Source organism: Festucalex cinctus, chromosome 6 (assembly GCF_051991245.1).
Source record: "Festucalex cinctus isolate MCC-2025b chromosome 6, RoL_Fcin_1.0, whole genome shotgun sequence".
NCBI classification, from domain to species: domain Eukaryota; kingdom Metazoa; phylum Chordata; class Actinopteri; order Syngnathiformes; family Syngnathidae; genus Festucalex; species Festucalex cinctus.
Genome location: NC_135416.1, coordinates 3,257,465 through 3,272,723, shown reverse-complemented (window position 1 = coordinate 3,272,723; position 15,259 = coordinate 3,257,465). Strand labels below are relative to the sequence as shown.

General features: G+C 43.0%; 2 protein-coding genes across 6 annotated transcripts; both read left to right on the top strand.

Moving 5' to 3' along the window:
• Positions 1-173: 173 nt before the first annotated feature.
• sart1 (spliceosome associated factor 1, recruiter of U4/U6.U5 tri-snRNP) lies at positions 174-2,999 on the top strand. Its single transcript, XM_077523275.1, has 2 exons — positions 174-388; positions 519-2,999. The coding sequence occupies exon 2, from the start codon at positions 530-532 to the stop codon at positions 2,861-2,863; it is 2,334 nt and encodes a 777-aa protein (XP_077379401.1). The 5' UTR covers positions 174-388; positions 519-529; the 3' UTR covers positions 2,864-2,999.
• A 989-nt stretch (positions 3,000-3,988) lies between these two features.
• Positions 3,989-15,120, top strand: LOC144020978 (oxysterol-binding protein 1-like). 5 transcript variants are annotated; one of them, XM_077524912.1, is made up of 20 exons: positions 3,989-4,152; positions 4,725-4,870; positions 5,156-5,364; positions 5,430-5,589; positions 5,672-5,783; positions 5,851-6,049; positions 6,925-7,042; positions 7,117-7,180; positions 8,201-8,368; positions 8,454-8,699; positions 9,788-9,908; positions 9,989-10,092; positions 10,175-10,270; positions 10,417-10,601; positions 10,678-10,907; positions 11,226-11,264; positions 12,045-12,092; positions 12,486-12,552; positions 12,650-12,688; positions 13,442-13,584. In XM_077524912.1, the coding sequence occupies exons 1-19, from the start codon at positions 4,063-4,065 to the stop codon at positions 12,660-12,662; spliced, it is 2,415 nt and encodes an 804-aa protein (XP_077381038.1). In that variant the 5' UTR covers positions 3,989-4,062; the 3' UTR covers positions 12,663-12,688; positions 13,442-13,584. The 5 variants fall into 5 exon arrangements, with proteins under 5 accessions (XP_077381038.1, XP_077381041.1, XP_077381037.1 ...); XM_077524915.1 differs by lacking the exons at positions 12,045-12,092; positions 12,486-12,552; positions 12,650-12,688 and having other exon boundaries at positions 4,725-4,819; positions 13,442-15,120; XM_077524911.1 differs by lacking the exons at positions 12,045-12,092; positions 12,486-12,552; positions 12,650-12,688 and having other exon boundaries at positions 7,117-7,174; positions 13,442-15,120.
• The last annotated feature ends 139 nt before the right edge of the window (positions 15,121-15,259 follow it).

The window sequence follows — 15,259 nt, the reverse complement described above, 5'->3', positions numbered from 1 at the left end:
GCATGTCAATTTCTGTTGTGTACTTGTTTTTATTCAGTAAAAAAACATAAAATAAAAGAGTCAACATGGGGAAAAAAACATCACATAAAGTAAAACTTCGACTCACTCGACTTGTTTTGTTTTGTTTTGTTTTGTTTTGTTTTGTTTTGTCGGGGCATCGTCAACGCTTTCCTGCTGTAACAATCAGCCTGTCCTGTAGATGGCAGTCAATTAACTTTAACAACCGGAAGTGACTTCTCCAACGTGACCGTGTCGTCCGCGCTTCGTCGGACGGAGCTTGGACGAAAACTCAAAATTGAGCCTAAATGACTCATTAGCTCACTTATCTTGGCTTAGCTTTGCATAGTGTCGATCAACGGGCGGCGATTCCTTTTTGGCCGCTTGCTGAGTGAGTAAAAGTCTTCCATTGGGGCAAATCGCCTATGCTAGCGCGTTAGCAACTCCGAGCTAGCGTCAATTTGTAATCACTTGCTCATAGTCAAGATAAGCGAAAAATTATTCCTAACTTGTCACCACAGAGGAAATAACAATGGGTTCGTCCAAGAAGCATAAGGAAAAGAGTCGCGACAGGGAAGCCGAGGATCGCCGTCGCGAGCACAAGAAACATCGCCGCAAGGAGCGCGACAGAGACGCGTCGGACCGAGATGGCACTCGGGAGAAGGACAGACGAAAGCGGTCCGCGTCCAGGGACAGGAGCGGACGCGATAGCCGCAGCAAAACCGAGAGAAGCGGCGGGGAGCCACGCATCAAGAAGGAGAAAATTGATAAGATGTACGAGGAGGGAAACGGTGAGACGCAAGCTCAGTCCGCCAGTGGAGATGCATCTCTCAGCATCGAGGAGACCAACAAGCTCCGAGCCAAGCTGGGCCTGAAACCGCTCGAGTTGAACGACAACAAGAAGGAACTCGGCACCAAGGAAGAGCCGCTGGTGGCGGAGACCATCAACCCGGCTCTCATCCAGAAGCAGAAAGACATCAAGGAGAAACTGGCTGCCATGAAGGAGAAGCGCCTACTGAACCAGAAACTTGGCAAAGTCAAGACCCTGGCTGAGGACGACTGGCTGGAGGACACAGCCGCCTGGGTGGAGAAGAGCCGGAAAGCGGCAAAGGATAAAGAGATGGCGGAGAAGAGAGCCAAACTCCTGGAGGAGATGGACCAGGAGTTTGGCGTGAGCAACCTGGTGGAGGAGGAGTTCGGGCAAGGGCGGAAAAACACCGCATACACAGCGCGAGATCTGAAAGGTCTTAAAGTGCAGCACAAAGTGGACTCCTTCGGCGAAGGCCAGACGGTCGTCCTCACGCTGCAGGACAAAGGTGTGCTCGAGGAGGAGGAGGACGTGCTGGAGAACGTGGGGCTGGTGGACAAGGAGAAGGCGGACAAGAACGTCGAGCTGAAGAAGAAGAAGCCCGACTACAAGCCGTACGAGGAGGAGGAGAGCGTGGACGACATGGTGACATTCAAGCCGCGCGTGGTGCTGTCCAAATATGACGAGGAGATCGACGGCGAAAAGAAGAAAAGCTTCCGCTTGAAGGCGGGCGGCGTGGCCGACGGCGAGCGGGAGCGGGAGCTGCAGGCCATGCGGGAGACACTCCGCAGCCAGGCGCAGTCCTTGGAGATGCCCTCGCTCGCGATTGCGTCCGAGTACTACTTGCCCCAGGAGATGGTGGGCTTCAAAAAGACCAAGCGGCGCGTGAAGAAAATCCGGAAGAAGGAGAAAACGACAGTGGCCGACTTCTTGCTCCTGGACGACACGCGCAAGTCGGACTTCGGCTCCAGGACGCGGGGGCGTGGCCGCAAAGCGGACTACGAAGACGACGAGGAGAACAGCGGCAGGTGGCCGCACGAGGTGGCGACGGCGACAGCGGCGCCGCAAACGTCCGACGACATCCGCACGGCGGAAATGGACATCAGCGACGACGAGGACTTCACGCCGCCCGAGCCCAGCGTCATGGAAGAGGATGAGGCCGAGCAGGAGCTGCAGAAGCAGCTGGAGAAGCAGAGGAAGCTGAGGCAGAAGCGGCTCCTCAAGGACTCCGGCGAGAAGATCGCCGAGCGGGTGAAGCGGCTCTCCAAGGGCGACGGCGACAAGGACGCGGAGAAGCGCAACAACATCGTCTTCAACGCCACGTCCGAGTTTTGCCGGACGCTGGGCGACATCCCCACCTACGGCCTGTCGGGCAACCGCGAGGACCAGGAGGACATGATGGACTTTGAGCAGGAAGAAGAGCGGGACGGCGCCAGCGGCTCCAACTCGGACGCCGAGGACAACATCGGCTGGAGCAGCGTCAACCTGGACGAGGAGCCGAAGCATCCCGACTTCGCCACCGCCTCCGCCACCATTCTGGACGAGGAGCCCATCGTCAACTCGGGCCTGGCCGCCGCCTTGCACTTGTGCAAGAATAAAGGACTGCTGGAGACGGAGATGCAAAAAGTGGCGCGCGTCAAAGCCACCAAAGGCGCCCTGCCCAACGACAACTACTGCATCGAGGACAAGATGGGCTTCGACGACAAGTACAGCCGCCGCGAGGAGTACCGCGGCTTCACGCAGGACTTCAAGGACAAAGACGGCTACAAACCCGATGTCAAGATCGAGTACGTGGACGAGTCCGGTCGCAAGCTGACGCCCAAGGAGGCCTTCAGGCAGCTGTCGCACAGATTCCACGGCAAGGGCTCGGGCAAGATGAAGACGGAGCGCAGGATGAAAAAGCTGGAGGAGGAGGCGCTGCTGAAGAAGATGAGCAGCAGCGACACGCCGCTGGGGACCGTGGCGCTGCTTCAGGAGAAGCAGAAGTCGCAGAAAACGCCCTACATCGTTCTCAGCGGAAGCGGCAAGAGCATGAACGCCAACACCATCACCAAATAAATACTTGTAGGACAGTAGTTGGTATTTTCTTTCCAAACACGTACATACTGCACTTGTGTTTTCCAGTGCTTGTTTCAAATCGAAAATGGTTGTAGTTGTTGTAGTTAGAAAATTGTCAATAAAATTCAGACAAAGATCCGTTTTTCCTTATTTCTAGGATTTGAGTGTGGTCATACTTTATCACAGTACAACTAAAAACAAACTTTTATGGTGGGTGTAAGATTATATTTAATTTATCTTGTTCAAAATCTACTCAAATTCTAAATGTTAATTTAATATAAATTATCACTGTACAATGCTGTATATATTTGTTTTTAACCCCCCCCCCCAAAAAAAATCTTCAAAACAAACAAAAAAAAAAAAAATTAAACGTACACTACGTTTCCTACCTAAAACAGTGGGCAATGAGGTTGCATGATGCATTATGAAAATGCCTGCCATTGGGCGAAGCATTGATAGTAAAATAATCATAATAGAGCTGAAATGGCCCAGTGACGTTTACTGTCATCTCTTGGCGGAACCAAAATTTGACGGTTGACATTTAGGTGATGACGTCAACACCGTCATCATTGTATGCATTATTAGTCAAGTTATTAGTGAGTCACTTATATATTTACGCGTAAGAAATAGCTGCCGCCATACTAGTTGTATATCTCAATTACGCCTTGCATGAAGTAATTTAAAACATATAATTGTTTACAATTTCTAGATGTTTTTGTAACATGGCTTTCGACCCGCTGTCCAGTCACAACCAAGGTGGGTGGTTGATGGTGACTGTTCCTGTCACCGGAACTCTAAAGCAAGTGAAGTAAGATTTTGGATTACTATTTTTTTTTTTTTTTTTTGGGGGGGGGGGGGGGGGGTGATCTCACGGGGAAAAATGTAACGTGGGATTTCAAAAAAAAAAAAAAAAATTGTCGAGAGCTATGTGAGCGGATATCACACTTTTTATTATTTTTTAAATGCTTTTATTAACACAGTTCAACACATTTAAGAATACGTCTTGCATATATGCCAGATACAAAAATCGTTGTACAATTTCAATATATTAAAATAAAAAATAAAATAAGCATTTGACATGAAAACAGGTCAACCATCTTTGGATATTACACAAATGAAGCATCATAAGAGAAAAACGTCATTCGACAGTTGACTGCTTTTCTTGGATACCACACATCCTGCGTGTCCGGCCAAGATGGATGACAACTTCCGGTCTAGCTAGCAAGCTTAGTGGCGGCCAGAGTTTAAGGAGATTTTCATGCCTTGAATTGGCTTCCTGCTCTTTTCAGGTAACTTTTTCAATTATTTTCTCCACGCTACTATGTTAACACACTACCTCCTGTGTCACAGTATGTGTTGCCACCGAAGGTGTTTTTTATTAAAATGAATTTAAAACAAGTTACCGGGCTCAAAGACGTTAGCTCACCGCGACTCGCTGTCATCACTGCATCACTGACAGCTGACACACGATCACACACACACACGTACGTTATGACGTTTGTATTTGACTGCTGCATTAGTGTTAAAACAAAAAAATGAACATGATTAATTTGGCTTTGATTGACAATTTTTCCAACCATTTTTATACAGTCGTGTCATAATGATGACGTGTGTCTGACCAAGAGAGAGGTCTGTCTTTATATATATATATATATATATATATATATATATATATATATATATATATATATATAATTTGATACAACCATGTAGTCAGAATGCACCCCCTCCATCCCTTCTTTGTGTCTTCTTTATTTAATTTCATATAAGTACGATTGAATTAAATACATTTTAAATTTGTTTATGTACTTTTGGCCCACCATATTCTATGTCAATGAGATGAGCCATTTTACCCTACCAGGCTGCTGTGATGTCATCAGAGTCCAAGCCCCCCACTCCCACCCCGGGTGACACATACAAGGGCTGGCTCTTCAAGTGGACCAACTACATCAAAGGGTACCAGAGACGCTGGTTTGTCCTCACTAATGGGCTGCTCTCGTATTACCGGTAGGAATCCAAGTGTCCTTGAGTTGTACCTTAAGACTAAGCCATGTGACTTCACATTCGCTGGTGTTTATACAGGAAACAAAACAAGTTGGGGCTGTACTTGCTGCCGCAAAACTGAATCGCTCTTACCATCTGGTGTGCATTTGTTAAATAGTAATTTCTACAAGTTATTATTAAAGTCCTAATATTCTTGGAAACGTGTTACAAAAAATATTTTTCAAGGTTACCCTAAAAAATGTCATTGTTAAAAGTTTTCAATGAAATCAACAATGATCTTGTCCACAGAACCCAGGCTGAGATGAGTCACACGTGCCGCGGTACCATCAACTTAGCCACGGCCAACATTGTCGTGGAGGACTCGTGCAACTTTGTCATCTCAAACGGGGGCGCGCAGACGTACCACCTGAAGGCCAGCTCGGAGGTGGAGCGCCAGCGCTGGATCACCGCCCTGGAGCTTGCCAAGACGAACGCGTTCCCCATACCGGATCTATCCGGTGAGGCCGAATTTCCTATTTTCACGTTGCACTTGCTTGACTGTCTTCATCGCCGTCGCCTACAGACGAGTCAGCGGATGAAATGTCTGAAGCACACCCCACCCCGGGACAGGGAGGCGGCCGCAATGTGGAAATCCAGTCTACGCTGCGCACGCTCAGCAGCAAAGTGGAGGACCTCAACACCTGCAATGATCTTATTGTCAAACATGGGTCAGCCCTGCAAAGGTATAAAACCGAGCATATATTGTGTCAGTATTGTACAGCACAGTGGAGTGATGATTGAGTTGACTCCACCCCCCCTGAACAGATCTTTGTCAGAACTCGAGGGCATCCATGTGGCAGCGGACATGGGCGAGAAGGTCAGACAAGTCACCGAGAGGGCCACGCTCTTCCGAATCACCTCCAACGCGATGATCAACGTAAGTCACCGCCCACCGAAAAGGAGCCCGACGTCGTCGACCGGGCTGATGGGTTTGCTGTGCGTAGGCGTGCCGAGACTTCCTGTCCATGGCTCAGAATCACAGCAAGCGCTGGCAGAAGGCCTTGCAGCTGGAGAGGGCACAGAGGATCCGCTTGGAGGACACGCTGGAGCAGCTGGCCAAGCAGCACAACCACCTGGAGAGAGCTTTCAGGGGAGTCACCGTACTTCCGCCGTCGCCCAGCAACATGGACTTAGGGAGCAAAGGTACACTTTGAAGTCATTTCTTAACCCGAAATCTTAACCCTGTTACTCCCACTCCTCCCTGCAACTCCTAACATTTAACCTATCATATTTTTCATCACTTCCAGCACTAATTCCATCTATTTTATAATACAAATGCCTCCTTACTGTGATATTTGTTCCATATGACGTTTATGAACAACTTGTGGAGAGTTTGTTCATTGTTGACTTTAGTTCTGTTTTTATATTTTTTAGCATGGCACATTTGACAAAAATTAGGTGCGTATAGCAATAATAGTCATTATTTTTGCCTTATTTGATGTATTGTATTACACTCATATTACTTAAGAATTTACATTAATTTAAGGCATTGGCCGTAATTTGGTGCTTGAATCGTCATTTAAAGTTCTATCTAATCAATTATGTTTGAAATGAAAGGCCTTTTTACACTCCATTTGGTTTCCTTATTGTGCACCTTGGGGTAGTGTGCAAGGACAACAGCAAGCATGCCCATATATGGAAGTGCTTGTGTAGTGACTTCTGGTTGGTCTATTGCTATTATTACAGCGAAATCACTCCGCCAGCATCTCTTCTATTGGCTGCGACATCTGGTGTCACTGCAAGGAGGTGGATTGTTGCTAAGTGCAGTGTGAAAAGTCCTTGACCAGTAATTCCAACCCCTTAACCCTACTTCTACCCACTAATTTAACACCTACTCTTACCCACTAACCCTAACCTAACTTGTCAATATCTTGCGAGCCAAAACGGCAGAAACAAAAGTCTGCCAGATGAATTTAAGCGTGGACTCATCAGTGGAGTTGTAGTAATGTGTGTGCCAATGTTTCCGTTTGTACAAATGAAGGCCAGTGCGACATGTAATCCTCCACACTTTGCTTCAGGTGGAATGTCGGGAAAGGGGGATGCCAGCGATGAAGACGACGACGACATCGAGTTTTTTGACGCCATAGAGGACCCGGCAGAGTTCATCACCGTTCCCGCTGACCCAAAATATCACAGGTATACACCTTTGCCAAGGCTTTAGTGCTAGTTAATCAATAATATGGATAATATTTTTTTTGTCTGTCCTACAGGAGATCTGGCAGCAATGTAAGCAGGCAGAGCAATGAGACCGGCGTGGATGATCTGTCGGTAAATGTGTGTACATTTGATTTCTATTGAAAAGGAGACATATTGTGCTTTTTTTTTCTCAAAATTTAAAACAGTTCCCCGGGAGTCTAAATAAAAGCTTTCTGACATCCTTACTAGGGATGTAACGATCATGGTAATATCATGATATTGCGATATTAAAAGTGCCACAATATATCGTCGTTGTCATGTCCCGATTTTAAAAGCAGCACATCTGTTCAAAAAAGGCAGGTTGATTTCCGTTTGTGCAGTTTTAACACACTCTGGTGGCTACTTTTTTAGCGCAGTTTAAGGCATGTTTTGGTCCTCCTATGTTTAAAATCCAGGATAATGCATAATATGCTTGTGAACAGAGTCAATATGTGTAGGAACTCAATGTGTGCTTGCATTAGTGCCCCAATATATATATTATATATTTTTTATATATAATATTTAGAATATTTTTACATTTTTTATTGCTGTAATGTTTTTTTTTAGTTTTTTTTTTGTTTGTTTTTTTTAGTATGAGCTGTTTTTTTTTTTTTTTTAACAATATTGTGACCTTTTGTATCGCCAACCTCCCCACCATATCGTGCTAATTATCGTATTGTGACCTTCATATCGAGATAATATCATATTTTGGTGTTTGGATATCGTTACATCCCTAATCCTTACATTAATATGTATGAATAGGAACTGAATTAACAGCACTAAACATCCACATCACACTTTGTTTGTAACCACAGTGATCGGGGCAGAGGTAGTAGGGTGTTGCAACTAGGCAAGCGGCTATTAATGGGAACAAGGCGGCGATACGAGCAGTATATGAATAAAGAAAGCTAGACATTTTCACTTGCTGAAGCAGTACTTCATCATCCTGCTAGCAAATTACTTGTTACTGAGGTGAATTCTCTAACCCCACACTTTGGTCTCTGCATCACAGATTTTCACTGATTGTGTCTGGAACGTATCCCTGCCATAAACGGGGATTCACTGTATGCTCCCCTCTCCCGCATCATAATCAAGTTGTCCTCCTCCCCCTTGGTTCAGTTCGACGAACTGTCACTAACGTCCAGCCCGGAGTCCCCGCAGCCACAGGAGCTGGAGCCCGTCAGGCAACGGCGGACGCGCATCCCGGAAAAGCCCAACTACTCCCTCAACCTGTGGAGCATCATGAAGAACTGCATCGGCAAGGAGCTCTCCAAGATACCGATGCCTGTGAGTACGCTGCCGCCAAAAACGCCCTCAGCCACCCAAACGAAGTACCGCCAAAGCCCCTCCCCCTCATCTGCCTCCCCTCTAGGTGAACTTTAACGAGCCTCTGTCCATGCTGCAACGCCTGTCCGAAGATCTGGAGTACTACGAGCTGCTGGACAAGGCGGCCAAGTGTCAGAGCTCCCTGGAGCAGATGTGCTACGTGGCCGCCTTCACCGTGTCGTCCTACTCCACCACCGTCCACCGCACCGGCAAGCCCTTCAACCCGCTGCTGGGCGAAACCTTCGAGCTGGATCGCCTGCAAGAGTGTGGCTATCGCTCTCTTTGCGAGCAGGTAGAAACTGACTGCAATACAATACGAGCACTCAAAATGTTGACCTTTTTGGATCTACAGGAAAATTGTTGTTCTGAATGAAGGCTTGCCTAATTTTAGGTGTTAAGATCCTTAAGCACCTTTTTGATCTGTTAGTCTGAATGTTCAATAAAAAAAAGAAAAAGTTTAAAGACACATAGCTCATTGATTACAGTTGTAGAACAAAAAATACGATATGATACCAAATAAATATACAATTAAACATGCATATACTCTAGAACATATAAATTATTAAATAAAAATAAATATAAGATGAATAAATATTAGAAGTCAAAATCTACATAAAATTCACAATAAATACAAATGCTTCTGGATATAAGATAAGTATATAATATAAAATTCTAAACAAAATAATAAAAATAAATGAAAAGTTAACAAAAATGTAGTTAAACATTAATATAATAACACAGAAAAATTAAAAGTATACAATTATATTGGGTATAATAAAATACAAAATGTGAAATTACAATTAAACATGAAACGATACAGAAAATACAGTGATCATTCTTGTAAACAAAAAATGTGGGAGAACCAGTGTTGATATTCATTTAGGAGTGGCAGCATACTGCACCGAATTGCTAGCCACCACACCTTCAAATGTCTTTTTTTTTTTTTTTTTTTTTTCTTTTCCATGTATAGAGAGCGAGACTGTCAGCAAAACTAGTCAAGATAAAAGCAGAAACAATTGTTCATCCTATCTATGATCGAACAGTAACACGCAGCCAATAGTGAGGCCAACTTTAAAATAAAATCTTTCCACATGCAGTAAGCTCGCGCCTTGGTGACTCTACCCCCCCCCCCCCCCTTTTTTTTTTTTTTTTTAAATACACTCACTCACACAAACACTCACACATACAAACATGGTCTCCCGGGTGGGGACATGAGCCCACGCCACCTGCACCAAAGGCAAGCAAGAAAAAATTATATATTAATAATTTTAAAAAAAAATCTTTAAAAACCTATGATAAACATCAGCATATTAACATGGGGGTCAGGATTCCGGTAAAATATCTCAGGTAGTTTGTGCCCTCACTTACCTGTTCTCTCAGGTGAGCCACCATCCGCCTGCAGCAGCCCACCACGCCATCTCTGAAAAAGGCTGGACGCTCAGACAGGAAATCACCTTAGCCAGCAAATTCCGAGGAAAATATTTGTCCATCATCCCCTTGGGTGAGTACGCCTTATTAACGCGAGTATGCGCTGTACATTTCTGAACAAATATGATGCAATATGATTGTTGTCTTCCTCAGGTTCTATCCAGTGCATATTTAACAAGAGCGGCAACCATTACTCTTGGAAGAAAGTGACCACCACAGTGCACAATATTATTGTGGGAAAGTTATGGATTGATCAGGTACGAGGATGACGTTGACTTGGAGGGAATACCGTAATGTGGCGTGAACTTTTTGAACAATAAGGTTTTTGTTTTAATCCAGTCAGGGGAGATTGACGTGGAAAACCACAAAACTGGAGATCGCTGCCACCTTAAATTCACTCCCTACAGTTACTTTTCCAGAGACGTGGCAAGGAAGGTGAATTTTAATTTAATTGATAAAGTTGAAAATTTGAAATTTATTTGCATTTTTTTTTTTTTTGCATCTGATTTCGATTCAATATAAGATGTTTTTAGGATATTTTAAGCTCTCAAGATCACCACATTGTATTTCTCTTCTGGTAGGTGACGGGTGTGGTGACCGACAAAGACGGAAAGGCACATTATGTGCTGTCGGGCACGTGGGACGAGAAGATGGAGTTCTCCAGGATCACGCAGAGCAGCAAGAGCGAAAACGGTGCCGAGGGCAAACAGCGGACCGTCTACCAGACTCTCAAAGCCAAGGAAATATGGAGGAAGAACGCCTTACCGTACGTGACGCCGCAATCGGTCCCCCCGCAAATAATTGCAGGTGACGTGAGTCTCTGAGGCGTTCGCTATCCGCAGAGAGGGAGCAGAGAGCATGCACTTCTTCTCCTCACTGGCGCTGACGCTCAACGAACCTGAGGAGGGCGTGGCGCCCACCGACAGCCGGCGGCGGCCCGACCAGCGTCTCATGGAAGACGGCCTGTGGGACAGGGCCAACGCGGAGAAGCAGAGGTTGGAGGAGAAACAGCGGACGGCTCGTCGGGAAAGGGAGCGGGAGGTCGCCAAGGCGGCCAGCACGCCCGAGGAGGGTAAGAAACCGGTTTGGCGGTAACCAAGCCATCGTAACTGTCTTACTTCCGCTGATTTAGCAAGCAGACAGATTAAGCTTTTATTCCGCTAGTTCTGCGTGGGTGCCATACATAAATAACAGCAAGTGTTGGCTTTTAGACTCGCCACGCACTGAGCAACTCATGACAAAAGGGGACTATTTTCCACTTTACTCGTGTTGTTTTTGGGGTCAACCTCGTGTATAATAATGTAAAGTTAGCTAGAAAGGAAGACATTGTAGGATCATGCATGTGTGTATTTGTATACTACTCTCTGCTTGTCTTTGTCCTATCTTGAAGCATCCAGCCAGGATTCAAACAGTGACTCGCCTTTGAAAAGCAAGTACAATACTCATTTTCATGCTTTTTGGGGCAAGGACGCCCTCTAGTGGTACTGAGTGTGTGTTTGTGGTCTAGCTTTCCAAATAGCCATGTTTATACTATTTAAATGGATAATAATGTTACTGTATGTGGCAGTCTATACTTTTTTTTTGTACAGGTAGTTATCTTGTAGGCTAATGGCTAACTAGCTTAACTGTCCAGTGAGCTAGGTTGTTAGCTATCTTTCAATAGCCGTCTTTCTGGCTATGGCTAACTATTTCAAGTTGTTTCAAATTAATACTCGACAGTGTTCTGTCTTTCTGGGGAGCCATTTTGAAAATGACCTAGCTAGCTCATAATAATGGTAGTTAGTATGCTGTCTGTATTGCACGTATATTGTATTGTATCGCTAGCTAACTGTGGCTAGATAACGTTATATCTTTGCAGTTAGCCTTCTAACTGGCTAGCTTAAGCAAGCTAATCGTAATGCCAGTTAACAAATACATCTTTCAAAGTAACTGTATTGCTGGCTAATTATCAAGCTCGTAAATAATAAAGCTGGGTAGCTATCTCTTTTCTGAGATTGCTGTCTCCCTGTCGAATGGCTAACTTTCTAGCTAGCTGGTAAGCTTAATAGTTAGCTTTCTAGGTGTTGCTGTTGCTTAGTGTGTTATAATGTTGGCCGCAATGGTGCGCATTTACTTGGTTTAAAAAGTTTGACAACCACTGCTTTTGCAAAACTAAGTTTTTGTGCGTGCGTCTGTTGTCACTTCTCACCTTAGCCTATTTGCATTTTAGCTGACACAGATGAGATTGGAACAGAAGCGAGTGAGGTTTCAGATGAAAGCAAGTATCACCACGCAGCCTCGTAGTGTACATTTCATTTGTTCGTTTTATTAGGGATGTGCTGCGTAACATTTTAGCACGCCATTTTATTTCCATCTACTTTTGACGTTTTGTGGTCTGACTTGTCGGCATCTTAAGTGGGGATATTTACAAATGAGAATTTCAGGCCTGTGTTATAAGGTTTTAGGATGGGGGTTAGGCTTTCAAATTAAGGTTTCAAACCAGCCAAGTTTGGTGTTTGAAGCCGAGCACACGGTCGTATTTCACACTGTCGTTAAAATGCGACGCAGCACATTTGAAGGGTACGTTGTAGCATCGTGTAGCGCGTAGTCTCGTCGAGTTGAGTGGCAGCTGACGAAGTGACAAAAGATGTTTGTGTGTGCTGACGTTCAGCTGACACAGAGGACTCTCCTAACCTTCACACTGCACCACCTCTTCTTGCTCCTCCAGTCACATGCAAGTAGCCCCTTAATATTCCCGTACTACTACTGTAGATATTTTTGTAATAGTAGTAGTAGTACATGTTACCATTCCTCATGTTCTCACGCTCTTTTCAGTCCAAGACAATGAAGGTTCTTGCGGAGCTGCAGCCAAAAGCAAGTAACATACAGTAGAAGGCAGATAGTATACATTAGCACGTAGATAGATTATTCGGGAACTTGTGCTGCGTATTTCCAGGCGAAATTAAAAGTGAACCGAAAAGGGGCAATCATTTAGAAAATACATTAACTCATTCACTTCCAGACATTTCCACTGAAGCAACCCAATTCGCTCCCGGCTGTTTTACTGGATTTTGACAGATTTTGCAATGCCCACAGAATATTGTGTTTTATTGCTGTAAAAACAATGGGACCTACCAAAAGAAAGATTAGAGTCTCTTGTTTCATCAGGAAAAAGATATATATTTTTTCTGTTTCCGTTTCGCAGCAATTAACATTAGAATATAGCTAAGTTTCATCATTATTCACATTCCTGTTAAAAACACTGGCAAAAAGAGCTTGTTGTAACATGGCCCTGGCTGATCTCTTATACTCTGCTGCCGCCTGCTGGCCATTTTTTGCAATAACTACCATTGTTTTAAGTGACCTTTTCAGGTCAGAAGATGCATCAAAGCCTTCTGTATGTGGTTGCATAGAGAAAAAAACAAAACAGAAAAAAAACGTATAAATACGTTTTGGGGAGTGAATGACAACATATATTTAAAAACGTATTTACACGTTTTTTGGGTTTGAATGAGTTAATACAGTGGAACCTTAGAAACAAATCATGAAAATGACTCTACGTCATAAACGCGATATGTCGTTTTGGTTTTGAGTCTTGATTGTGTTCGTTCCTCTTATGCCTTCTAGCCGTCCATCCAGACAACTACCAGGCGCTGTGGTTCGAGAAGGTGGACGACCCCGTGTCGGGAGAGACCATGCATGTCTACAAGGGAGGCTACTGGGAGACCAAGGACAGTGGCAGCGGCTGGGACGCTTGCCCCGACATTTTCTGACCACACGCTGTAAAATGATTTTTATTTTTTTTTTTAACTTGCACAAGAATACAGAATACACAAGAATACATTTGCAATAATAAGGGGGGGGGGTTATATTGCAATAAGAAAAGTTGTAATTTTTCAAGAAAAAATGAGAAAATTGATCACGGTTTGAGAATCATGCCATAATGTTCCAAGAGAAACATTCAGTTTCTAGAGAAAAAAATATGAAAAATCTTATTTTATGACACAAAAAATATCATATTATGAGAGTAAAAAAAAAAATATTACAAGGGGAAAACAAGTAAGTTGCAGATATAAAAAATAATAATAATAATAATATTGGGTTAAAAAAAAAAAAGTTGTAATAGGAGATTAAAGTTACAAAATGTTTTTTTATTTCTACATTTCCTGTAAGTTATGAGAATAAAATCTAAATTGTATATTACCATAAAAATGTACTTTTGCAGGGATAACGTTACAATTTTACAAGTACTGTAATGTTAAAATTAAAAATAATAAAATCATAGTATTAGTTATATTACAATAAAAAGTTGGAACATCACGAGAAAAATCAAGAAAAATGCTATGATCATTTTCCCAGTGAACATTGCAAAAATAAATAAATACAAAAATACGAGAATAATTTTGTGGTATTATTTTATGAGAACATTTTTCTAATAAAACCATAAAAAAAAGCCTAATTTAGTTTACATCAAGATGTAACTTTACAGGGAAAGAAAAAAACTTGTATGTTAATATTTTGTTATACTATGCAATCACTGCCAAAACTTTTTCCCCACTATTTCTGTGTTCCAGGGTCCATTATTCATAAAAAAAATAAAAATATATAAAAAAAAAAAAATATTCAGGTAGGATTTACATCTAAAAAGTCAAACGCTGTATATAATAAGAATAAAGATAAATTACCCGAAAGTTCAAGCCATGTGTTTTTTCCCCCACTTTCTATAGTATTTGCATCCCTACAGACTGAAGGACTGTGCTGTGGATGAGATTTCTTCTTTCTTTTTTTTTTTCTCACGAATTTAAGTGTACTTACTTTCTGTTACAAATTGTTGTCAAATAGTGATTGACATTTTTACATGCTGAAGTATATCTTGTCTATTTTATCCAAATACAGTGGTGCCTTGAGATATGAGTTTAATACGTTCCACAGCAGCACTCGTAACTCGTATACGAGTAGGTAGATTCTTAATTTAGATATAAATTAAGAATAATACTGTACTACTACTACTGTAAGATGGCGTAGTTGTTATTCATTGAGGGCAAAAGTTCAATTGAGTCACCTGAGTCACAGCGTTGGCATCAAAACATAAGTTGGGTTCCTTTATTTGTATCTCAAGGTGCCACTGTACATATCTTTTCCCCTTCTTCCAAGCTTCACTGTTAATCATGTGTGCATTAACTGAATCCGTTTTTTTTAATGTCTTCTGTAATTTCCACACCAAAAATGTACATCTGTATATGTTTGCAGAAGTTTAGCGGGATACACTGTTCCTGGTTTAATTAAATTGGTGATTATCCACTCCATTTTTGTGTTAGCATAATTCCGCTGTGCAGTCATTTTATTGTCATGGGTCATAAGATTTTTAAAATGTAAAAAAAAAAAAATGAAGAAAAAGTGTTGCCATTTAAAAAAAAAAAATTAATACTATTTTGCAATTTTTTG